The following is a 25,359-nucleotide window of genomic DNA, read 5'->3' on the forward strand; positions in this document are numbered from 1 at the left end:
AAAACGCATACAGAATGAGTCATTATCGTTTTCTTTGTCAAAACTGCATTATTATCAGATATTGGTATTGGCCCAAATTTCACATCTGTGTATTTCCAGAATTTTTTATTTTTGTTTCACAAATTTTTTCCAGTGGTAGAAATTAAATAATCTGTGCATGAAGTCTGCAGTCTCCACTTTGACTTTTTAAAATGACTTATTTGGTAAAAACGAAAGACTCACAAAAGACACACAATCGTCATTTCTTTAAATGATCAGTTTTTAATCTGATTCAAAATATTCACTACACATCTTCAGGTCAACTTTTCATCAGTTTGCTGAGGATTTAAAGAGATGAACCACGCTGAGAAGGTCGTGCTGCCGCAGGCCGAGCTCCTCCATCAGAGAGCTCAAATACTGCACTGATGCCGACACCTCCAGGGCGTCCCGCACCACCGGAGACACAAAGGACAGCCTGGAGACGAGAGAACAGCAGACCGTGGGACCTCATGGCACGTCGCTACGCTAACGGATCATATCAGATGGAAAATACAGCTTCAGATTGTAAAATCTATTAGGATTTTGGTCTGTTTCAAAGTAGTAAAAACCTGTTTCACAACTTCTTTATCACACACACTGTGTGACGTCACCTCTCTTTCCAACATAAATAATTATGAGCTTTTATAAAATTTTGTCATGACAAATCCCAGTTAATGATATTTAAAACTTCTCCCAAAACTGTTGGTATTGTTGGGATTATTAGTTTCACTAATTTCTCCACTAAGAATGAATAATAATAATAATAAGAAGAAGAAGAATAATAAAAGATTAAATACAGTTACAGTTTGGAGTTTAGTGATACAAATCACTCTTCTTTATGTGACTGGTGTCCTAAGGAAGAGCATTACTTAGATTTTGTAAAAGCACTATTTCTGTTTATGTAGCTCTGATTGATTTGCTATGGCGTCACAATTACCTAAAAAAGAAGTGATAAATAATTCTTATCATCACTTTTATTGTTATGACCATATTACCACCAAATGTTATGATAAAACCTAAAGTCCATATCTAATACCTCTAATATAGCATATATTTCAGATGTTATATTTACCACAAAAAAAAACACATGAAAATTTGGATTTTTAACCTGACAAAATGGAAATCATCAAATTCTTTCCCTTGCAGTCTTGTTCCTAAGCTCCGCCCCCTCCTCCCTACCTGTCCGTCCTGCCGTCTCTCCTGGACTGGAGCGGCTCTGCTGGTTAATCTCCGGTTCAACTCAGGGTCTAGTGTTGCAGCTACAGGGGGGGTATCTATTATTCATCTGGCCCAAACAATAGAGGCCAGACGAGCTCCACAGCTGCCACGCAGTGGACAGATAAGACAGCACAACAAATTATTCATGATGGAGGAATGGAAGGATGGAGTGGAAGACGAGTTCAATGGGAACCAATGAAATCATAGAGTGGCGCGGCGACACGGGACGGCCCAGCCACGTTTTTGTGCACCGTGTTTTAATATCGAGGCTCTTTATGAGTCAGTAGACACTTCAATATGAGATATATAGGAGAGAAGTCACATAATGGGGTCAGGTGATTCACTGTTGTAGTGGAACTGCACTTTAAAAAGCAGTGATTGGTGGAAGAAAAACGAAAATCAGCTGTAATCCAATCAGAGGTTTACATATGCATAAAGTTAATGACACACCCATCCTTTAAAACACTGGAGCATCCAAGTTCATCCAATTCAAGATAAGGGCTGTAACGATTAATCCGATTGATCATGATGAATGGATCACAGATATAATCGGCAACTAATTTAGTAACCAATTCACCGTTAAGTGGAATATACAGACTCAAAAAAAAGGATCAATCGCTGAAAAAAGTAACTGTACAAAATAATAATTTTTAAAAAATCTATTGTTATTCAACCAATTATTCCAATTATTAATATGTTAATCTGAAAAGAACTGTAGTATGCTATATTGATATTAAGTCAAGCAGAAAGGTCTGAGCTTTTCACATGTTGATGTCAGGATGTTTTAGCTGCAGATTGATCTTTTGCTACCAATGATGAAGAGTTCACTAAACTAAAGGACTGCGTCTTAGGCAATAAAATGATTACTTTCTTGTTTAAGAAATTAACTGAATTATTTCAGTATCTTTTAATGCATTTTCAATACTGTATGAAAAGACTTAATAATGTGACTTAACATCTGCAGAATGAGCCAAATGTTTTTGCAGATTAATTGATTAATCGTCACAATGATGGCTGTAAAATCACCGTTAGCTATTCAAGAAGTTTTCCGGTGTTTGCGGCTCCTTTCTCCAGTGAGGCCGACACGCCGTACATATCACACTGCGGTTGGTCTCTACAGGGCTTAGCCTGAAGGCAAACACTGAGCAAACAGAGCTGGACCACTGAGGCTGCCATAAATGAGGATCAGGTGAGGCTTTTCCCAGACCAGCCGGGCCCGAGGAGTGTGTGCTGTGTTTAAGTGTGTGTGTTTCGTTTGACAAAAGTGTGCCTTCTGTGGTGGATCACGGATCCGGAGAGGAGGCAATCAGGCCGAGATAAGGCTGTGTGTACTCAGACGGGAGCAGCACGGAACTGTTCACGCACACACACACTCAGCTATGTACCATATGGCATGGCCAAAACAATGCTGCAGCTCGTAGCGTCTTGGGTAAAATGAAATGAGAAGCAGTGAGTTGTGGACTCACAGATGCAGAAGCACCACGGCTATCAGCGTCCACTCTGGGGTTTTGTGGATGATGTTGGTGTTGCTGAACCTGGAGACAGAAGCATAAAGAAGCAGAGAAAATCCTGATGAACACTACCAAACACCCCGCTGCTGAGTATTTGACAGCTGGACTTCCTGCAGGAAGCTGGACTCTAGAAGTCCTTGCTCTACTTGGTTAACTTTAAATAGGCCATTTCTTGCCAAAGTATCCAGACCCATTGAACTCCTTAACTTTTGAACATGCGAAAATCAGAAAGATTTTTGCATTTTATTGAGATTTTATGTGACAGACCAACACAAGCAAGCACATAGGTGTTGAGTGGAAGAAAAATGATACACAAATAGAAATCAGGGTCACATGCATATTGTATATTCAGCCCTGCTTACTCTGATACCCTAAATAAAATTCAGTGTAACCAGTTGGCTTTAGATATCACCTAATTAGCAAATAATAATATGAATAATAAAGAACACAGCAGAATGTGAGAATGATTGGACTCAATTACGCCTTTTTATACCAACAGTTCAGTTTTAATGTACTGGACTGTCACAAGAAAATAAAGAAAGAAAGTAAACTGATGTAATCACTTGTGTTTGCAGAAAATGTGACATTGCTCAAATTTTAAGTTCCTAAAGAAGAAAGGCTGATAATGTGGTATGCTACGAAGTCAGCAGTTAACTATTTAAACCAAATGTCCTGCCATGCCTCTACCTAACCAGTAGAGGGCAGCAAAGTTTAACAAATTAATCCAAAAATGTGGAACTGAATTAAATGACCAGTTGATCCCATAATTCAGTTGCATTATGAAACTCCTGTTTTGTTCTTTATTAATCAGAATAATCTGATGCCGTTTTATTTCATGTCTCGTCACTCTGGATGACTCGTTGTTTTTAGCTTATGCTTTCCATTAGGCTTTTAAGAGCTCTGAATGACCTCTGATCAGCTCAAAATCTAACATACCTAGACAGATCAAAAGTGGACTAAATTACTCTCAACTAAAGGCCAACTCTTTGTGAAGGTCCAGACTCACATGAAACGTGGGATATCTGGAAAAACCTTAAAACTCGTCTTCATCCACACGCTCTGTCCAGTCTGACTGGAGATGTTTTAGAAAGAAGAGTAAAGAAGAATTTACGTCTTCCCTCACATGCTCCAGGAAATAAACCATATTTCTTTCAAGTTAATTGAGGCATAAACAAAGAGAATGGAGGATTCTTCCTCAATTGAAAGCTAAAAATGTAGATTTGAAGGTTTCCACTGAACTTCAACTTCAAACAGAAATAATCTCCTAATGTGTGTTTGTTCTAAAACTGCAACTCAACTACATGTAGGGAAACTGGCACCCTGTCAGGAGAAGAGTGTATGAATGTGTGTGGCGCTCTGACCTGAAAGTCCTGACCAGGTTGTTCAGGTCCGTGGAGATGTCACTCATGGTGAGGCCCACCGGACCTACGACCTTCTTGAGACTGTAATAAACAATATATAAAAATAAAAAATCACGTTCATGTAATACAGTTGTGATAACACGTGCACACACACGTGCACACACAAACGTACCAGCTGTTGAGTTTCTCCACTGTAATCCGTTTCTGGATGAGGTTCTGAGCCTGGGAATCGATCAGCGGCAAAACTGGATTCTTTGATTCTGTCTCCTGCATAACACCCAACATATAGCACTCAGTTCAATCAGATATGTGAACACTCACCATATAAAACATACACACAGGCCTGATGCAATGAGCAATAAATCAAAAATGATCAATTGAAACAAGATCAATAATTTTCATTTGTAAAATTGATCATTTTTCTCTTTTCGCTCTTTCTACCAAAAACCAGAAAATAGAAGGTCTCAACTAGCCCTATTTATTTACAGACACTTCGTAATTCATTTTATTTGTTGTTTTGTTTATTCATTTTGTATATTTAAAATGTCTTCCAGTACCAGCGTTAGATGTTCATTAGAATTGAAAGTTTGAGTTGCTGAAGATGTGCTACATAAATAAAATCACCTTACCTTCCCTTTGAGAATGTGGTTTTGCATTATGCTGCCTTTACCATTAGATGGCTTGAAAATGGTCTCAAAGCAACAATATTACCATTTATTGCAATAACTGGACAATTTGTTGTCCAGCAAAATCTGTCACCATGACAGGTAACACATTTTTTCTGTCTGAAAGAGCAGAGTTATAGAAGACTCCCAAGACCACAGGTGTCAAACTCCAGTCCTCTAGGGCCAGAGTCCTGCAGTGTTTAGATGTGCCACAGGTACAAAACACTGGAATGAAGAGACTTAATTACCTCCTGCTTGTGTAGATCAGTTCTCCAGAGCCTTGCTAATGACCTGATTATTCTATTCAGGTGGTGCAGAAGACGCACAACTAATAGTTGCAGGACATCGGCACCCTTGAAGACTGGAGTTTGACACTCCTGCCCTAGGCTGGAATTATATGAATTATTTCTGAATGACAAAATTATGAAACAGATTTTTTGCATATTTTATCAATATGAGTATTATAAAAATCTGATTTTTTTTAGATTTGCATACTAAGATATTGTTTTCTGCATCAAAAGTAAAAAAAAAGTAGATCTAGAAGCTTCTAGGCTTCTAGAAAAAGCCTCTCATTTTCAAAAATCAAGCTCAGTGTCTGGAAGAAGACCCAAGTTGATTTAAGCTTTTGTGTGCATATTATTCACACAAAAGCTTAACTGAATTTGATTCAAGTCACAATGACCAAAATGAGCTTGAAAGGTCTCCTGGAATTCTTCTTCTGAGTCAGTGCATCACTTTTTTTGTGATGCAGTGTATCACTTTTTTGTGATACACTGCATCATTCTGTATAAACATCCCGTGTTTATACAGAATGATGTAAAGTTCCACCGTGTCGTCTGACCAGCAGCAGTGTTCCTCCGCTCACCTCGCTGGGCTTCATCTCTTCCTCCTCAGGCAGAATCCACGTCCCTCTGTAAAACTCTGTGACTCTGAGCTGCAGCCGCTCCGTCTCCTTACACAGTGTCTCGTAGTCCGGAGCTGCTGCCGGCCGACCCCTGTCCTGCTCTTCGGCACCCTGCTCTGTCACGTCGTCGTCCTCGAGGTCATCTTCATCCAGCTCCTCTTCCTGCGTTTCCTTTACGTCGGAGAATGGGGATCCCAGAGAATGGTTGGCTCCGTACAGGAAGCTCAGAGTGTCGTCTGTGCACCACTCTTTTAGCGTCCTCTTCAGGCATGCCAGCAGATTGAGCCGCACCGTGTCAGGATTGGCTTCTCCAGTCTGGGTGTTCAGGAGATCCCGCAGCCCAGCTGCTCCTCTCTGACTCATCCCCACCTGGGTGATGCTGAGAGCCGCCAGGTTTGGAGCCTGTTTGCTTCCAGCTTCTAGCAGATCAGAGTTGGGATGGACTCTCTCTGACACGCTACACTCGTTCAGCTTTGCTGTGGCCTCCTCCACAGGTCTGTTCCCAGGAGACCCATCATCTCCTCCTGCTCTCCCCCTGTCCTCTGGGTTGTCAGCATGTCGCTGCTCGCTCTGCTTCCCGTGTCCGTCTGTGTGTTTGGGCAGGTCTGCCCAGCTCACATGGGCTCTGGGGACAACACTGGAGACGAAGTCCTGCTCCTGTTCGCTGTCGCTGCTTTGACTGAGGTCACTTCCTGTGGCACTGTGCTTGGAGCCAGGAGGGTCCTGAGGCGGGGCAGCCAGGGGGTCCTCGATGTCCTCCTCTTTGAGGCGCCTCTCGGACAGCAGCACCTCCTCACCAGAGCTCCCACTGGACACACACACACACACACAGAACACACACCTTCAGTCTACTTAAAATCTCAACTCAAATTGATGCAAAAATTATTTTTCAGGTGTATTTTCAATTGTAGAAAATGAACAACATTTATTCTTAATAACTAGGAGTGCATCGATATTCGTCCTTTTGGACCATCAGCCGATTCTCAGATGTGAAGGCGGAGGAGTGAATGCTGCAAGTCAATGATTCAATACAATGTGTGTTTCCTTAGAAATGTTTTCATCTACTTTGAACAATAAGGATCAATTGGAATGTCTGTGTGATTGAATTGGAAAGACTTATTTAGCCTTGGTGCGATATAGATAAACTAAACTTGAAACTGATCTCATCTAACTCCGCAAAGGTCAGGAAAGAACATTCTAAATGCAAGTATATTTGGGAGAACTACTTCATGTGTAATTGGTATCATTTGATGGGTTTTGTTCTGGGTTTTTCTATAAAATAAGATTGGAATATTGCGAGTGCCTGGTGTCATTATAACACCTGATAATGTCAACAGGTCAGGCTTTTTAAAGATCATGATCAGCCAGAAAACCGCATTTAGTGCAACCTTAGTTCTAATTAGCTTTAGCACATCAACTGCTTCAAATTGTTAAAATTGATATTTGATGTATGTCCAAATATAACAAAAATACTCATAAGTACCATAGTTTTTTACACAACTCTAGCTCACTGTGTGGAAATCTTAAAGCAGCAGTACATACCCATCTCCTTTCTTCAGCAACCTCACCTCTGGGGGACTGCCAAGAAACATAAATCAAACAGAATGTTTTTTATATTTCGGACTTTCTGAGAACAGAGAAGAGACAGAAGCGGCAGAACCTTTCATGCTGCCTGAGCCAAAGAGGCGTCTTCGATATCTGCAGCTCATAGTGTTTGGAAGCTTTGTAGCAGAAGTTGCTGCAAAAACACTAGACACAAACAACAGAAGTGCAGCTTTTCAAATATTTGTCTGAAAAAAATGACCTGATAATAGTAAGGAAAAATAAAAAGAACTCACCTTCCGCTCTGTGATGTCATAAACCCGGTTTGTTTTGGTAGATATTTTAAACCGTTGGTTTGGGATCTAGAGATTGAACAGTGTAGATGAGTCATGACAAAGTGAATCTGAACTTTTTAAATGTGAGACTTGTAGTGAGTTCACAGGTCCGGGCGGACCAGGCTAAGAGTTCTACCTTGCCCAGTTTGTTTGGACATACAGGATAACCACAGAGTTTGGCGATGAATCTCTCCTCCACAGCGTCTTTGTAGTTAGCAGGAGTTATGAGCTTGGCCTGGGAGGAAGAGAGAAAGAAAGTGAAACATGACATTTTTCATTAATTATTATTATTTTATTTTTTTTCAAAAGTGGAACTTCCACATTTCTAAATCTGAATAATTGGTCCTATAACACCTCTTTCACTCATAAGAGGATGACGCAATCAGCAATTGTTTGCAGTAGATATAGGTGTTGGTACACATTTGATTGGTACTATGTGACACAGTCTAACAGCCATCACCACTGATAATGATTCTATGAAGAAGCTTCACTTTATGACTGAATAAAGTATTATTGAGTTGAACCCTTTCAGTCAAACACAACAAAAACAACGTGGCTGCCCTGATTTTTAGAAATTGGCATCAGGCACATAAAATTAAAAACATTGGTGGAGTAGTTTGTCCTGACAGCCCAGGTTACTTGCTAATTCATACCAAAGTTGTTTACTGTTAATGTATTTTGCAATGACAGAATGCTTAAGATATTCTATGAAACACCTTATGCCACTTTTTTCACATAGAACAAAAAAGCTGAATAAATATTCACAAATAGTGGACAGTCCAGATTCATTCAATAATACATATACAGTGAAATATAAATCAATATAAAGAAAGTAAGATCATCTACATACACAGTCAATCAGAAAGTCTTCAGCCACGCTGTCCTCTAGGAGGCGCTCCACCACCTTCAGGGCTCTCCTCTCCAGCTCCAGCTTCTCCCTCAGCCTCTCCTTCACCTCCTCTCTCCTGATGAATAAAGCACACGTTGACATTTACCAAATACTGTTTGAGCTGAGAGCCTGAAAGGCTTACAAGCGTAAACTGTTTCCACACCTCCTCGCTTCTTCTTCGGCGGTCCTTACTTTGACACATTTCCCACCTGTCAGGCAAACCAGAACAGAGTTAAAGACACTTTCCTCTGGTTTCATCCAACTGATCCGTCCTGGCCATGAAAACACAGCTGGGTAAAAGAGTCTGGCTTTCCACAGCAGTTTTTTGAAAAGCGTACTAAGAAATAAACACAAATTCTGTTCTGGGTTTATTTGCACCAATGGCATCACAGCAGGCAGCTGATTCCACTTTTAGTCAAAAGTCCGAGCTTCCAAATGACCAATCAGAAATGCAAGAACTGCCACTGAAATATGAAAATCACCTGTGAACTTTGGGAATCTGGCTGCTGAATAAAAGTGTGTCGCATTAAAGCAGCAGCACATAAAGTACTGTAAACATGTTTGTTCAGTGTTAGCAACTCAACAGTTATAATGCAGTTTCTCAACGGACACGAAGGACAGGTCCAACTCGGATGTGATGGGATGCGCAGATCCGAGCTCCAGACCAACTGAACACTAAACACTGTGGAGATGTGACGTTCATAAAATTCAAATATGCTGCTGCCATACACACCTCAACGCCTTTGAAGATGAAATTTGATGAAAACCTCCAAATAGTGAAAAACAGCCCAGGAAAACACCAATGTCTTCTTCTGAATTCCTCTATCAACTGCTGCATACCTTGTGTGATGTCACTACAGCCCACGAAAGCTTGTTTTGGGGAGTTATTACTTTTAATTAAATTACACTTAATACATAGAAACACTAACTGTGACATTTTCCACGTGACAAACTATACCTAAAGAGAATTTAACTGAAGTTACAATAAAGTCGGGTGCGTAGCTTTAAGTAGCACATAAAGAAGCTAAAAATGGCGGCTACATTCATGTTTGTTTCAGCCGGACAGTAACCTGCTCTCCTCTTAGCTTGTCAGCAGCCGTAAAAAAGCCGCTCTTCCAGGTTAACAGTTTGAAAATTGGACCTTTTTTGGAGCTTTTCGCAGAACCCCTTCTCCTCCGCCTCTCTTCTGTCTCCATGCTGCTTGTTTTCCTTCCGTTCAACTCTGACCCCGTGACGTCCCCATTGTACGGCAGCCGGTAGGGCCGTACCAGTTTTTCACGCTGTATTCGGAAAGTGTGCATTTAAGCGTGTGTTTTTATTTGCTCCCGGGCTATCTGAGGGCATGAAGAGAAGGTGTGTGACTCTGCTTTCTCTGTAATGTTCGCTTGTTTTGCCCACCGAGGTGGCGTCGCTCCTCCCTGAGCTCAGATCATTCAGAATCAGCAGGACTAGCATCTAGTTTGCTGGAAGCTGCGGGGATTCACTGCTGACCGTAGCCTCAGATAACCTCTTATTTGTATGTGTGTGTTACACATTCGTCTTGTGCGCGGCGGTTTAATTAATTATTTTAATTCTGCCCCCCTTTTTTTATATTTTGAAGGATTACTTGGTGAAGATCCAGCCCATGTGAGTGAAGACAGCAGAGATGGCTCTGGAGCAGCTCAGTGATGTGGTCCAGAGATGTGTAGGTGCTACTCATGTTAACGCTTTCTTAATTAGGTTTCCAAACACCACACATTCTGCGTTTCTGGATTTTCGTCTGACAGTCTTCAGCCAAGATCCCCTCCTGGTCTGAGGCTCCTGAAGGGTGTGAAATTCTTTGTTCTTCCTCTCCTCCAGGAGAGAAGAGGCTTATATGCATTATGAGGCTTAATATTGGTTTATGTGATTTCAAAGAAATAAAATAAAAATCCCAGGTGAAGGGCAGTTGTTCCCCTCCATCATCTAGTTCAACCTTATAGGTACAAGGTCTATTCGGACAAATATGCATCATTCACATATGTGATACATGTTCAGATTAAGAATATACCAATTTGAAAATTTTGAACAATGCTGATATTATCACAAATATGCCCGATAACCAATATTTGCCTGAATTATTTATATTTTTCTACCATTGTGACTCTTTAACAATTGTTGGCATTGCTTTTGTGCTTCAGTTAAACTCCCCACAATCCTGTACGGCATCATTACCACCATGACATGATGACACGTAAAGAAATGGAAACAAACACCAGTTGTTCACATTTGCCCAGATTTACTTATACTTTACTGATACTAATATATTTAAAAAATGACTAATATTGGCTAATACTGATGTTGCTGTCTATATATCACAAATTCCTGATTCAGATTACATCAACTGTGTAAAAATGTAGTATCTTTCACATCGTTGTGGACCAATTTTGTAGGAATCGGTCCACTAAGTAGCTGGACAGGAAACATTTACTGCACTTTTTTTCTTCATAATTTCTTCCAATAGACCTCTTTACCTCTTTGTGTGTATTCTAAACAGCAGGCGCTCCCAGATGACAGCTACAGCTCAGAGGATCATGATGCGTTCACTGTAGCGGGTCGGAGCTGCATCGAGGAGGGACACAGCCCGCAGGTCCTCAGCATCGTCCTGGATGAAAAGAATCAGGTGTGTTTCTCAACAAAGATGTCGGTGGCGTGCGGTTCTCTCTGCCATCCCTGACGCTGCCTTTAACTCTGACCTGCAGAGCGTGGTGAGGAGTATGGGCTGGAACCTGCTGCCGCCGCTGGTTCAGGTGCTGCTTAGGAAAAACGATAAACATCTCCCTCAGTGCCTGGCCATTTTTAACCACCTGTTAGAGGTCTGACCAAACCTTTGCTTTCATACTGTCACGGGTTTGGAGCCTGAGTTTGTAAATGCTTCGTCTCCTCTGGTATTGCAGACCTGCAGTCCTAAAGAGTTGCTGATTGGCCTTCTGGAGCTGCTGGAACATGACGATGCCGACAGAATAGCTGAAAGTCTCCATCTGCTTCTGAACCCGCTACAGAAAGGTGACCTGTACCTTTAAGAATCTCACACAAACAGACTCAGAAATTCAGTTTCTCGCAAAATTGCACATACCTCCTTTTTCATATTTTGTCACACCAGACGTCAATGTAATTTATTTAAGTAAAGTTTATTCGTACAACTGACATGTTGATTATTTTTTGGATTAACTGAGTAATTATTGGATAGCTAAAAGTATTTAATAGGAACTTTTCTTTACAGGATTTGAACCTAAAACTATGACACTTGAGTTTTGTTTTTTTAATCTTAAATTCAAAATGTGTTTTTTTTTTTTTGTACAGTAATTGACTACTACATTAGAATGTTCCTTTGGATCAGGAACATTCTCCTTATGGTGGTTTCTTGCCTGGTTTTTAGCTGCTGCTCCCACCGCATTAATCAGCGATTATTTCAATAATCAGTTTATCTGAATAATCCGTTTCAGTCGTTGTAGAAAGTGACAAAGTAGAAGGCATTTGAATGGTTTCCCAGTCACCTCAGCTCAGTTTCCACCAGACTGCTGTGCTCTGTCCCCCATTCAGTGCTGCTGCGCCTGGGCGGCCGGAAGGCGTCCTCCCTGGGAATGACCCTGTCCTCCGTCCTGGACCAGCTGGTCAAGCTGCCTGTCCCTGACACCAAGGAGCAAGAAGAGGACGACGTCTTTTCGCTCGGCCACTGCTGCGCCGACCTCGCGCAGTTTGTTGGGCCCTTTGTGCAGGAGGTGAGGCTGAATCAGAGCAGCGGGAATCAGCTACGGAACTCCCACAAAACAGCGGGTGAACAGGAGAAGGGAACAGAGGACGAGCTGAGGACAGAACTGCTGAAGTTGTGAGTGGCAAAAAGCTTGACGTTTCCCCAGGAGTTTAAAGCTGTTTAAAAAGCAGTGTGACCGAACGTCTGTGTTTCTGCAGCTGCATGAAGACCCTGAGCCACCCTCTGCTGGACGTACAGATCTGGGACCCAGACACGCTGCCTCTGTCTCCACTCCGGACTTTTGCTGCAGAGATTCTGGTACGGATTGTAAACCCTGCATGCTTCCAGCATGGTGTGGTGTTTGAGCTGTGAACCTGTGGTTCTGTGTGGTTCTATAGGACATTCTGGGCGCTGCCGGAGAGTCTCTCCCAGGTCTTGTGTTTCACCCTCTGCTTAAGAAGAAAGAGGTTCCTGGCTTCCTGGAGGAGGAGGTCCGTTATCCCAAAAATTCCCTGGCCTGCTTGGCACACCTGGTTTTCGTGCATCACCTGGCAGCCGATACTTTCCCTAGTGTTTTCAGGTAGCCCAGAAAATACTGGATAAACAGCCACACCTCCTTAAACATTGACTGTTTTTGTGACGATTATTGAGATAATATTTTGGGTGTAAATGTAATATTAACCCTCTGACCTCTCCGTTCTCTCTCCACAGCCCCGTCTTCTGTCTGCGCTGCAACATGGAGCACATCTCTATTCTTCTGTCCCGGTAATGCAGCCTGCTCCTCCCTAAACAAGTTTTTAAACCCCTTCAGGTTTTTAGCTGCTGCTCCCACCACAGAGTTTCTGTCAGACTGAGGCGGCACTGACCTTTACAGGATGTGCTTCTCCTTTGCTCGGCTCGTGCGTTTTGGGTTGGGGAACACTGATCTTGTCCCGTGTTTGACGGTATGCGGCTCCGTTGGTCTCTCGCACCCAACCTGCAGAAAAGCAGCTTTCTATACAATCATATAGAAAGATAAAATCTATTCAATCAGTAACAGATGAAAAAACTAATAAGCTATAATTTTGTAAGAAAAACTCCACGCTGGAATTAGAAGACAATAAAACAACCAAAAACCACAAATAGACCAGGGGGTCTGTTCAGGTTCTGGTCGGTTGATTGCTCAATGCACATCTCCTAAAAAGCTTGATTTTGGCCTAACCAGACCACCGTACTTCATCCATTAATTAGATATTCTCCACATTCCTGTAGCTGTAAGGCAACAAGATCTTAATTACTGTAGAGTACGTTACCAGTGGTGACTGAGGTTCTCTCTACCTTCGGATCAGGAACATTCTCCTCATGGTGGTTTCTTGCCTGGTCCCTTCACCATCTCATCATCTTGAATTAAGCTCCAGACCAATAGTGAAGACCTTTTCACCAAGGTCTTCCTTGATGAAGGAACAAGTTTCCTGATGTTTTGATTTTGCCAATGAGACATTTGGTTGGGATTATTGGGTCTGTGATCAGGTGTGAAGAGGAAAACCTATATTTAATTAACAGATTAATGTTGCCTTGTGGGAGCCAGGATTCTGCCCTGTATGGAGGGGATCAAATACTTATTCCACTCAGTTTATATGGTAAATGTTTCTAAAATCCTGGTTGATGTTCTTCCTTTAAAATAACATAAACATGCTACAGTGTTAATTTTTTAGTGAGGCAACTTTTAAAAGGAGAGCAGGGTCCAAATAATTATTTGCTTGAGTGTATGTGTCACCGACTGGAGTTTTCTGATTACAGATCTTCAGAAAGCCTGACCTGCCGATGCTTATTTTGGATGATGCCAGTGAATTTTTGGGGGTTAACTGTCCAGAATAAAGGGATTCAGAGCCGATTTATGGGCTAGTTGAGGCTGAGGGTATAAATAAGAAAGGATTTGAGTCACAGCTGTTCATTTTTGGCACTTGATTCTGTTTCTCTAGAACTGAGACCTCCAGGCTACAGAAAGGACTGGTAAGATAAACTGAATCACACATTTGTTTTTCTAAATTGACATTTGTTGATAAAATTATTAGAGCTGTTTTTATTTCATTTAGGCAGTTGTTTCCACTGTTAAGGACTGTCTCATTCATTTCCTGGTTCTTGCAGTCTGTGGCCTAATGGGACTAAAAGTGTGTTGTAAAACCTTTGCTAGGTAAGGCTGTGATTTCTGTGTTTCTCCATCCTTTCAGGAGCTGTATGAGAAGAGTCTGGTGCGGGTGGAGGATGGCAGTCTCCCAGCGGATCTGCTCGAGATCAAAACCTTCCTCACCGTCCCTCAGGTGACCGCAGTTCATTATGACGCCATCTTTAACCCTCTTCAGTATGTTTCAAGCAGTTTTCTAATAACATTTGTCTCCTTTTCAGAACTTAGTAAAGGTCATGACAATTTGCCCCAAGCATGATCTGGTAAGACCTCTGGACATTTTTAAACCTTTCTCAATTTGGATTCAATTTGGATGATTGTCACAGTTTGTGTGAGAAAATGACCTGCTGGTTTTTGTTCTTGTCGTTTGGTTGCAGAGGACTAAAGGACTGAAGGTGTTCCAGCTCAGCATCGACAAGTTCAACACTGAAGCCAAGTACCGATTTTTCCAGTAAGCTCCACATTCCCCCCGCAGAGACCGCATGAATGTTTTCCTGTCACAGACTCTGGAATTCGTTTCTATTCCTTGTCTCAGATACATGCTCAGGACTAGCAGCCACTCAGGAGTAGAAGGCTACATCATTAAAAACATCAAGAATCAGATCGATGCAGCTCTGCAGGTAAAGGGGCCTCTCAGGCTGTCTGCTCCTGCAGTTTTGTGCTGCAGCTCAGAGCCGACCTGCAGTGTCTCTCTCACTCTGTGTCTGCAGCCGGGAAACGGCAACATCTGGTTTGAGGGAGTTCACCTGCTGCCTTTGCTGCGCAAGGTATTTAGTCTTCCAGACGGCCCAGAGACGGATCTCCTGCAGTACCTGGACAGGTACACACACACACACACACACACACACACACACACACACACACACACACACACACACACACACACACACACACACATTGACTTGAATTTTAGATTGTTTTAAAGGATGGAAAGGGAAGACAGGAGAGAAATTCTGAAGAAACAAAAAACATGTTGCAGACTTCAACAAGGTCAAACAAGGTCAAAGGTCAACCTTCCATCAAAATCACAACCCAAAATATATAGTGGAGCACATTGACTCAATGAGTTCATTTAGCAAAGTTGACAGGTGTCTCTGAAAAATTGATAAAATGTAAAATAACCAGTTTTTTTTTTAATCGATATATTTTTATTCACATTTTATTAGAGATTTGCATGCTGATCATTAATTACAACGTTTCAATTAATCAGGTGAAAATCTCTATTCGTATTGCAGTAAACTTCTTATGAAGCTTTTTACATGTTTCCATCAGCAGTTTTGATGATTTGGATATTGGAAGGTCTGCTTGCCATCACCCTAATCTTTACCTTCCGCACAAATTTCCTAAGAGATTCTTATTATTTTTAGGAATGCACAGAGTATTGTCACCAACATCAGTATCGGCAGATATTAGTCATTTTTAACAGATCTGTATCAGTCCAATATTTAAAGCTAGGTCAGTGCTTCTCAAATAGTGGGGCGGGCCCCCTTTGGGGGGCGCGGTGCGATACCTGGGGGTGCGCGTGTGATCCTGGGGAACAGGCTTTTTTTTGGCCAAACTAGTATAAAGTAATTGCGCACAGTAGGCGGCAGTGGCGCTCTCATTGTTACTTCTGTCACGTTTGCGACAGTGCAACATTTTATGACTTACAAGACAACAGGTTTGCCTTGGTTAGCAGTGTTAAGTCAACAAAAACCTCCGACTGCGTTCTGTCTATGGCCTCCGTTATTCAACAACCCCCAACATGAAAAAGTTTTTCACAGGGATGAAAAGAAAAGCGGAGAGAGACAAAGATAATGAGACAACAGAAAGTCAACCGAAAGCTAAGAAGAGGAAATACGACGAAGCGTATTTAGCGCTTGGCTTCACTGTGACTACAGTTGGAGAAGAGGAAAGACCGCTGTGTTTGCTGTGTCTAAAAATGCTCGCAGCGGACAGCATGAAGCCAAATAAATTAGCGCGTCACTTAAATACGTTACATCCCAATCACGCCGATAAGCCGCTAGAGTTTTTTCAGCGAAAAAAATGTTAATAAGGAAAAAATGTTATGCAGAGATGGATAGTCACGGTGGGGAGTGGGGGGCGCGAATAGTTTTCTTCTTGCTAGGGGGGGCGTAACGGAAAATAATTGAGAAGCACTGAGCTAGGTCAATATGAATAAATTATTTCCATGTTGCTGTTTGGAAGAGGAAGTTGGTCATGTAGTGATGTTCAGTCAAACTTTGATGTTTGACTGAACTGTCAACAGTGTGGTTCTTTATTTTTTCAAGGTGTCGAGAGAATAGCAAATATTAATGCCAGATGTTGATACTGGCCAAAACATAACTATTTCTTTATTATTTTCCTGCAGAGTCATGGAGTCTCTAAACCTGCTGCGTTACCTGGTCATCAGAGACAAAGTAACAGAGAACCAGGTGAGTGCAGAGAGCAGTCTGGCAGTGGAAGGAGACCCTATGGTCTCATGCTACTAAGAACACAGAGAAGGAACCTTAAACATTTGATTTATGTCTTCTAATGTGCATGTTTAAAAATGTTAAAGTGTTGCAGGCCACTCACGTTTTGCCATCTTGCAGACCGGCGTCTGGACCGAGCTGTATAAAATAGAAGATACGTTCATGAAGCCTCTGCGTGTCGGCGTGAACATGTCGAGAGCCCACTACGAGAGGGAGCTGCAGGACACCAGGGAGAAGAAGAAGGAAAACGCCAAAGGTCACAGTCAGTAACAACATTTCCCTCCAGCCTCCCAGAGATGGCTTGTTTTTCTAACAGCATGTTGGCATGTTATTCCACAGAGGAGTCGGTGCTGTCTGTTTCTGTTGGTGGGGAGAAGCTGCCAAAAATGACATCAGAATCTCAGATTCAGGTCAGACCATCGCATCCAAATGAAACACAACCAAGCAGGACAATTACATGTGACTGAATCCGATTGGTTCGTTTCAGGCTCTGCACTCGGCGCTCCACACATTCGACATGATCGAGAGCGTGTTGGTGCGGATAGAGGAGCTGGTGGAGGTGAAGGACGGCCTGGAAACTGCAGGAGAGCCCCAACTTCTCAGAGCCTAACAAAACAAAAGGGGGCGGGGCCTAATATGTAAATGTATCATTTCAAACCACTCGACTGTTGTTTCTCCTCCCTGTTTCAGATTTTCTAAGATGAAAGGGTCAGCTCTTGTACCTTGTGTATATTCTGATAGAGCTGTAACTGATAATAAAAACAAAGAAGTTTCATACATTTGATTCAATCTGTGCTTTTATTACAATGTGATAATTCACCATTTTTATACATATATCAGCAAAGTCTGAAGATGTTTCCATTCGGCCCACTGACATTTTTATGTCATGTCATTACAAACAGTCTTGTTTAGATTTTTACTTAAATTTAGGGATGGTGTTCATTCAATAGACTCTAAGGCTGCTTTTGGAGTACTTTAGGGTTCTTGTCTTTTATATATCTATATATATATATATATATATATATATAGATATATATAGATATATAAATATATATTCAGTAAGGTAGATTACAGGAAAGTCTCAGTGAAAAAACAAACTTAGACGACTAAATTTCAGACAAGACAAAAGTTGACATCTTTGGACCAGCTAGCAAAAAATCTAGAGACTCCCTATTGGATCTCTTGACTCACCACTAGGAGGCGTATGTCTGATATTGTTTTATACTTATGGCAGGGCTGTGGAGTCGCTGTACACTTGTAAACAATAGGAAAATTCAATTGGCCACTATTCAACCTTAGGAGACCAGATCTGAGACAGTTTTAGGCAAAATATCACAAAATTAAATTCACACAAAGATGGCACCCTTAAAAATATTTATAGACAGTTTACCACCAAAAAAAGTTGATTTGAAGCTTATGGGGAAGCCTAAACCTTTAACACTATTAAAAATGTACGTAATGTTTAAATGTCTGCACTGGGAAAGTAGTAAGTTCATATAAGCACCACCAACCAAGAATCGTGCAAGAATTTGTGGCAACTACAAAAATAATAGATTCTAAGTTCCTCAGATGCCCATTTCCACAAATCACTAGATGCGTTTGCATAGGTTTTAACTCAAAAGTCTGTTTTAGAACAGAAGTTGCTCTAGGATGATTATGGCACAGGCAGTTCTGGTGGTTAGTTTTAAGTTGAAGAAGAATGGCTCTATTGTTTCAGGTTGTAAAAAGCAGGAGGTTCAGTGGAGATTTTATTGTGAAAATCTTTAAAAAAAAAAGACATTTCCATATAAATAAATACTATTAATGACAGCAGCTAACCCAGCAGAAATCAGTCAAATTAAAAGCCCTCAAATGTTTATATGAAAGTTTTCAAACTACATAACAAAACAGAAGTCTACATCATGACTGCCATGAAAAATGTCTAAACTTTATTTACACCAATGTTTTATTTTAAAGTCTTCTTCTTAGATAACTTCTTCATTCCAATATGAACTCTTACCCTGCTAAACAATCATGTGAACTATTTATTCATTAAGAGTTCTAATCCCAGCCTGGAGAGCCACACGCTCTCATCCTGCTGACAGATCCTTAAAGAGAGGATGCTGCAGAGCGTCAGCAGCTGTGATCCTCGTGGAGGGGTTTAGGTCCAGCAGCAGATCCAAAAGGTCAAAGGCCTCGTCAGGAACCCTGTCCCAGCCCTTCTTATCATTCCCCACTTTACTTTCTGACAGGAAGCTCTGATTGGTTGGGGCTTTGCTGCTACCTGAACGTCTGTGTTGCTCTGGGCAAGTTTCACTGACTTCTTCTTTGTGCGTGCTGAGCTGAGGGCCGTTGGGCCAGGGTGTTGGAGTTTCATCTTGGTCTGTGCTCCTGCGGGCGGCGGACGTCTCTCCACCTGCTTCTGGAACCGTGGTGACGTCCGCTGAAGACCGCCGTCCTCTCAGCGTCTCACAAAGCGTCCTGAGGTCCTGGCGAGGAAGCTCCCGGCTGCACACCACTGCTTTTCCTGGACAAGTTTCAACCCCCAAAACCAGTTTACTGATATCATGTATCAGTTTTACATCTGAAACATGATATAAGAATGATACAGGTTCGTGCATACCAAATGTCTTTGCAGCCTGAATGGTCTCTCTGGAGCCTCTAATGGTCATGATCTGTGCGAGGGCAATCAGATCGTCGCTGGCTTTAAAGAAGGGGTAGCGGCCACTGAGCAGGGACAGCAGGATCACACCAGCCGACCACATGTCTATGGCTGCAACGCAGGGTGTTATGACGAAGGACGAGAGACCATCATGGACAGGAAGAAGACATGAAAAGATCAATTGGCCTTTGTGGCAGTTAGAAATCTGACTGTCTTGCTAAAGTGTTCATATGGTCGACATGTTTATTACGTAATAGCCATATACTGTTTCTTTAAAATGGGATTTTATGTTCCAGGTCAGCCAGAGTGTGGTCTGATTTAAAAGTAGACAACGCTCATCCAGGATTAGAATATTTGTTTTGGGTTTTTTTTTTTTCATATAGATCTGAAAAATAGTGGATCTGGAGACAATATTAAAAAGAACCAGAGAATTCAGTCATATTCAGTAAATTAAAATACACGATGAGCTTCGTTTGTCAGATCAAAAGAACATTTTTGAAAACAACCTTCTCGCAGGTATTAAACATTAAGCCCTTATTTCCCTTTTTTTCTGTTGCTCTGATGTAACATTCTAAACTTAAATGTCATCTTTTCATTAACTATAAGGAGAAAATGACCAGAAATAAAGGCTTTCAAATATCAATGTGAGTGAAATAATTATATACTGTATAGTGTTTCTCTTAGGGATGAAACTGTTGAAATAAATGTGCTTTTCAATGATTTTCTAATTTATTGAATGGGTCAGTAATTTAGGAGTGTCAAAGGGCTGGAGTAGAAATGTACAAGCAATTTGAGGTTTTTGCTTGTTAAAAATGTGGAAAACCATAAATCACTGTCCTTCCATTTTGTAACTATACACTATTTTGTGTATTTTACAGTGAAATTCAAATGAATTACGTTAAACTTTGCGTTTGAAGTGAAACTATTTGAAGGCACTGTGCATTATGGCAAACTTGTGAATAACTGGATCAAACACTAACCTGTGCCTTGGTTGGGACATTTGGTCAGGACTTCTGGTGCTCTGAAACCGGGAGTCCCCGCTCTTGGTGCAACCTGCTGCTTTCTTAACACACACACACACACACACACACACACACACACACACACACACACATACACCAAACATCACACACTAAATAGTTAACAAAAGTGCCTTTATGTGTAATTTAATAGGATTGTTCCTTATACAGCTGAGATGAACCTTACAAAGCCAGTAAATTAGAATACAGTGAATTAGTAATGATTTCAACTGTTTACCTGGCCAGGCAGACGTTGCAGACGCGATCAGTGAGGTAGCAGTTACATGTGAGGCCCTGCTGAGGGGCCCGCTGTGGTTTCTGGCTGCTGCTGGACGTCCTGACCGACACCAGGCCCCGGTTGGCTGAAGCATGTTTGTAGCTGGCTGCATCCGCTGTCTTCTTGGCTTTTAGCGACTTGTGTTGGGACAGCAAGAAACTCATTAGTAAAACGATGGAAACTTTGAAATATTCAACAGAAATAAACATGAATTTCTAATTTTATGATTAATCGTTGCAGCCCTACAGAAAACTCTCCCTCCTTGGATTTCTTACTTCAGTCTTAAGTGGTGCATGCTTAGAGGTAGGGGGCGCTGGTGTGCAGCTGTTCAAATTTCTCTCTCCAAACACTGGTCGAGGAACTCTGCGGAGTCCTGCCAAATCCTACAGCAAAACATACAAAGGCCAAAAATGTAGTGCAGGGAGAAGAAAACAGACACAGGAAAAACACCCTTTTAAATTGTGCATATTTTACAACAAAACAACTGGAATGACAGTAAAACATCTCAGTGTAGGCACCTTTGTGAGTTTTGTTCGAGAGTAGGAGGTGGAGGTGGCCCGTGCTTTTCTAACCAGTGCTTTCCCAGGTGCTGGGGAGGATGTGGTGATGCAGGGAGAGGAGGAAGAAGAGGAGGTAGAAGGTACTGATTGGTGTGGCGGTAGAGCTAGTGAAGTTGGAGCGGTGCTGGTCTTAACAGGGGGTTTAGGAAATGCTCTGCTTCTTTGTGCTGCTTCCCGTTTCCCTGGCAGCCCTCCACCTTTCTGTGATGGCTTCTGTCTCATCACCTTCAGCAGCTCAATCTGGGAGTCAGCGGTTCCCTGAGCCAAGCCGAAGTCCACAAGCGCATACCTACATTTGCACACGCAGAATAATGAGAATTTACCTTGGAAATGTTACCCGCTACATTAAACCTGGGTTTAAATTCATAAAAAAAATATCTTCTTTCATCAGAAAACCCATCATAGCAGAATTATGTTCACAAAGCACTTACATTCTTTGCTTCCTGTTGTAGAGGAAATTGTTTGGCTTAATGTCCCGATGGATGATCCCAAACTGATGGATGTGTTTCAGAGCTTTCAGCAGGTGGTAGATGTACAGACGGACCTCTTCATAGCTCAGTGACCCGATGATGTCCTGAAGAACATGTTACAGTTCAGATACAAGAACTGACAGCTGCATCAATAGAGTGAGTCACATTCAAGACTTTTTAAAGATCTTTTCTAAAATCAGTTACAATTTAAATAAGACCAACATAACATTTTTAAAAGAAGCCTCAGAATTTACTTTAACATAGTTTACTAACTTCAAAACTTAAGCAAGTTCAGTAGAACTTTGTCAACTTGAAAAGTGAGTTTTTAATGTCTGGGGTGTGACTTAAATGGTTTTATAATTCAGCTACCGAATTTCAGGACTGTCCCTGAGTACACAAGTAGAGACGCACTGATCCACCTTTTTCCCTTTCCATTCCGATATCTGAGGCTTCGTACTGGCCAATACCGATACGATACAGATAAACAGTGCTGAATAAACTTAAAATGTTCCCTTCAAAATATAAAAATAGACTTGAATGAACTGAATTACAAAAAATGTATTTGATAACTCTGCATCAGTACATCCCACTTAAATACATCAACAGCCTGATAAACTTGGTCAAACATTTAAAACAACTTTCATTTGTTCACTCAGTGTAATTAGGAGTAGAACAGCCAATGTAAACTGAAATTAACAAAAGCAATAGGTTGACTAACCTTAGCCAAACATGTAAATAATAAACTACCACAAACTTCTTCCAAATGGTTCAGAAAGTGAAATTAGAAATTCTAATCAAGCATGACGTCACTAAGAGCACAAAGCACAGATTTTGACTCAATAGGTCTGTCCTTATGACTCAGACCACAGTGGCTGATACCCAATCTAGAATTTTTTTAAATATTGGAAATAATGCATATGTTAATATCATATCAGTGCATCTCTAGTATACAGTACACTTTATAAGAAATACAAAAAATAGTTTTCAGGTACTAAAATCACCCATATTTTCTGTGATGAATGATGAATCTAACAGAAGAAAAGGAAATAATATCTAGTATGAAAAATCTGGATAGACTCAAGCCTAAAATTAAGAATATTAAATTTGAAACGTTTTATAAATTTGCAGAAATTTTGGATTTACAGTAGGGTGAAAGCATATAGATGAAAAATACGTTTTGCAAGTTTACTTTGTAAACATGTACAAACCACAATAGGTTGATGCTCCATGTATGGCATTACGATTACAACGTGGTCCGCCTTCCTGAAGCAGTACGTCACTCCCATCACATTCTCCCTGCCGCTGCAGTAGGAGGGGAAATTTATTAGGAATGAAATATTTTGTCACAAAAAACAAAACAACCCCCTCCCTCACTAATTTACCAGGAGTAGTTTTCAAGTTCAAATATCTACAATGCGCTATATTCATTAACATTATAAAACAACAACAAGAACAAAAAAACATGTTAGGGAAGTAAACAGTGCTGGACCCACCCTGCCAAAGTCAGACACTGAAGTTCAGCAGCGATGCGTGTCGGATGGCTGGTGGGGATGAGATGCTTCAGTGCAAACATCTCTTTTCTCCCATCACGCATCTGGGCTTCACCCAAGTACACTGAGCTGAAGGTGCCTAAAGGCAAATAAATGAATCTTTCTGAAGACTTTTTTGCTTGGATTTAACAACACGGATAAATTTAACTTAAAATAAAGTTGTTGTTTGTACCTTCTCCAATTTTGTCTGTGATGTGAAACACTTTGGAGAGCTGAGGGACAGCTTTGTACAGGGACTCAATATCCAGCTCCACATCCTCTGAACATGAAAGAAAAACAGATGAATGGTGGCTATAATGCAGTGAAACTAAACGTTCAGACAATGTTGGGTTCAGAAAGTTGTTCAGATGCAGTGTCATGCTACAATTTGATTAAGTTTTTCTCTCAGTACTTCATACAAAAATGGAGACATCAAAAAGAAAAGCCAAATACTTCAGAGGCTGAGGTCTTTTGGACTGTAGGGGTTGCTCCAAAAGACCTTGCCCTGCAACTGAACAGAACCTCTGGAGGCTAATTCAAATTTTTCCCTGACAAGACATCTGAAGAAAAACTGAGTGAGAAAAAAATTACAAAAGTAATTTTTGTTTTGAAATTATTAGTTTATTTAGTATGTGCAAATGACACAACTGTCATCTATTTGAAAATTATTAATATTGTTGTTTTTATGGACCTTCAATATAGCTTACTTTTTTTGCATTAGATATGTACCAAGTAGCTCTGTTGACCTTCACTTGCCTTTTCTGATCAGGTTAATTTACAAAACGTAGATCAAAGTCTGACTGGGATCTGCATTTGCATGCCAAGGAAAGTGAGGTGCAGCGGAGAAATATTCCAAATGTTATTCCAAAAAAAAAAATCTAGTTATACAAGAAAATGTATTATTTCTTCTTTGTGTTTTTAATTCAAAGGTCAATAAAACACTATTTTCACACTTTGTCACTGTTGGATACAAAACTGATTTCCCACAGTTTACAAAGTCAAAGAATCCAAATGGCAAAATAAAACTGGAAAAAGTAGAGTATGAATACTTTTGGAAGCCACTATACCTAAGCACAGTATCAATATAGATCTAGTTAATTCAGAATTTACACTTGTACTGAAATATTACACGTGTGAATTACGCTGCAAATAAAACAAGCGCCGTTTTAAACTAGTTGTTTGTGTATTCTACAGAACGGCTCGACTGTCATAAAACTCCTGACTCACTTGAGATTTTTCTTTTCCTGTGAGCTGTGTCTGATTTCAAAATGCCTCCATGTGAGCTGATGTCCTCAGAGCAGACAGGAGAAAGCTCCATCTGAAAACCAGATATGCAGACAAACTTACTGGAAACATTCAGGTTTTAAACTTACTCACTTTGAATCTTGATCTTGTCAATATCAAATTAAAACAAGGACCTGCAGTCACTAGACAGATGATCTAGTTAAAAGTTACATATGCCAAAGAAAAGTGCAACATAAGTCTGACATTACCACTGCAGAACAAGCTAGCCGCAACGTCTAGCAAAACAAAGAAACTTACCGCTTCACTTGGTTATTGAAAGTCACAGAATTGAAAATACGGGTTTCATTAATCCGCCATATCGTCTTTACGTATTCTCTCCTCAGTTTAATGTTAACTTTGGAAGTTTATTTGTGGTAAAGTCGACTTAAACACTTTATTGTAACTTTGACAGAGCCTCTTCCGCCGACAACAAACTCCGCGCTAAAAGTGACGTGAGACATCTCGCGATAATTCAGCGCAAATCACGTGGTCTGCGCGAAGCGTCAATGACAGACTGAAATCACTGATAAACATATTTAGTGTAGCTACAAGAATTAACTGAATTACAAATTAAATTGGATCATTTTTACATCAATAAGAGTAAAGGAGCCTTCATTAGATCACGGAGAAAATGGTTAGAAGAAGGAGAACAAAACACTCATTACTTTTTTAATCTAGAAAAACATAATTCGATCAATAACTCTATTACCAGGCTAAAGATTAACAATGCTGTTACAGATAACCTTGATGATATAGCTAGATATTGTAGTTCCTTCTATGAATCTCTTCATCTCTCTAACTTCTGTC

The 25,359-nt window shown here is 40.8% G+C and overlaps 3 protein-coding genes across 8 annotated transcripts; 1 reads left to right on the top strand and 2 right to left on the bottom strand.

The window, feature by feature from the left end:
* Positions 1-237: 237 nt before the first annotated feature.
* On the bottom strand, positions 238-9,790 carry rpap2 (RNA polymerase II associated protein 2). 2 transcript variants are annotated; one of them, XM_055032737.1, is made up of 12 exons: positions 9,585-9,790; positions 8,607-8,652; positions 8,405-8,519; positions 7,691-7,789; positions 7,516-7,581; positions 7,338-7,426; positions 7,220-7,255; positions 5,639-6,485; positions 4,281-4,375; positions 4,109-4,189; positions 2,703-2,771; positions 238-454 (listed from the first exon to the last, which is right to left on the bottom strand). In XM_055032737.1, exons 1-12 carry the CDS (start codon positions 9,742-9,744, stop codon positions 310-312), a joined length of 1,848 nt encoding a protein of 615 aa, XP_054888712.1. In that variant the 5' UTR covers positions 9,745-9,790; the 3' UTR covers positions 238-309. The 2 variants fall into 2 exon arrangements, 1 of the variants encoding a protein (XP_054888712.1); XR_008606167.1 differs by having other exon boundaries at positions 342-454; positions 1,198-2,771.
* glmna (glomulin, FKBP associated protein a) lies at positions 9,701-17,549 on the top strand. 5 transcript variants are annotated; one of them, XM_055032740.1, is made up of 19 exons: positions 9,701-9,963; positions 10,044-10,127; positions 10,959-11,084; positions 11,164-11,277; positions 11,359-11,467; positions 12,005-12,290; positions 12,374-12,473; positions 12,554-12,735; positions 12,867-12,920; positions 14,117-14,147; positions 14,366-14,455; positions 14,541-14,582; positions 14,697-14,770; positions 14,855-14,939; positions 15,030-15,139; positions 16,670-16,733; positions 16,893-17,034; positions 17,112-17,182; positions 17,260-17,549. In XM_055032740.1, exons 2-19 carry the CDS (start codon positions 10,089-10,091, stop codon positions 17,380-17,382), a joined length of 1,842 nt encoding a protein of 613 aa, XP_054888715.1. In that variant the 5' UTR covers positions 9,701-9,963; positions 10,044-10,088; the 3' UTR covers positions 17,383-17,549. The 5 variants fall into 5 exon arrangements, with proteins under 5 accessions (XP_054888715.1, XP_054888713.1, XP_054888717.1 ...); XM_055032738.1 differs by having other exon boundaries at positions 9,701-9,959; XM_055032742.1 differs by having other exon boundaries at positions 9,701-9,959; positions 16,893-17,028.
* A 1,129-nt stretch (positions 17,550-18,678) lies between these two features.
* Positions 18,679-24,998, bottom strand: cdc7 (cell division cycle 7 homolog (S. cerevisiae)). The gene is made up of 12 exons (XM_055032744.1): positions 24,811-24,998; positions 24,496-24,586; positions 23,462-23,548; positions 23,233-23,368; positions 22,948-23,041; positions 21,701-21,843; positions 21,228-21,558; positions 20,985-21,092; positions 20,671-20,846; positions 20,394-20,476; positions 19,375-19,524; positions 18,679-19,278 (listed from the first exon to the last, which is right to left on the bottom strand). The coding sequence occupies exons 2-12, from the start codon at positions 24,584-24,586 to the stop codon at positions 18,842-18,844; spliced, it is 1,836 nt and encodes a 611-aa protein (XP_054888719.1). The 5' UTR covers positions 24,811-24,998; the 3' UTR covers positions 18,679-18,841.
* Between the last annotated feature and the right edge of the window lie 361 nt (positions 24,999-25,359).

This window comes from Poeciliopsis prolifica, unplaced genomic scaffold (assembly GCF_027474105.1).
Source record: "Poeciliopsis prolifica strain line A6 unplaced genomic scaffold, Auburn_PproV2 SCAFFOLD008, whole genome shotgun sequence".
Taxonomy (NCBI): Eukaryota; Metazoa; Chordata; class Actinopteri; order Cyprinodontiformes; family Poeciliidae; genus Poeciliopsis; species Poeciliopsis prolifica.

Excerpts from the sequence above, each read along its gene's own strand:
- rpap2 (XM_055032737.1), bottom strand. The coding sequence starts at position 9,744 with ATGCACACTTTCCGAATACAGCGTGAAAAACTGGTACGGCCCTACCGG. Across the intron at positions 8,520-8,606 it reads GCCGAAGAAGAAGCGAGGAG|GAGAGAGGAGGTGAAGGAGA; the intron begins GTGTGGAAACAG and ends TTTATTCATCAG. Across the intron at positions 4,376-5,638 it reads AAGAGATGAAGCCCAGCGAG|GAGACAGAATCAAAGAATCC; the intron begins GTGAGCGGAGGA and ends GGTGTTATGCAG.
- glmna (XM_055032740.1), top strand. The coding sequence starts at position 10,089 with ATGGCTCTGGAGCAGCTCAGTGATGTGGTCCAGAGATGT. Across the intron at positions 12,291-12,373 it reads AGGACAGAACTGCTGAAGTT|CTGCATGAAGACCCTGAGCC; the intron begins GTGAGTGGCAAA and ends GTGTTTCTGCAG. Across the intron at positions 14,148-14,365 it reads CCAGGCTACAGAAAGGACTG|GAGCTGTATGAGAAGAGTCT; the intron begins GTAAGATAAACT and ends CCATCCTTTCAG.
- cdc7 (XM_055032744.1), bottom strand. The coding sequence starts at position 24,586 with ATGGAGCTTTCTCCTGTCTGCTCTGAGGACATCAGCTCACATGGAGGC. Across the intron at positions 23,549-24,495 it reads CAGGAAAAGAAAAATCTCAA|AGGATGTGGAGCTGGATATT; the intron begins GTGAGTCAGGAG and ends TTTCATGTTCAG. Across the intron at positions 21,844-22,947 it reads TGGAGCATCAACCTATTGTG|GACATCATCGGGTCACTGAG; the intron begins GTTTGTACATGT and ends CATGTTCTTCAG.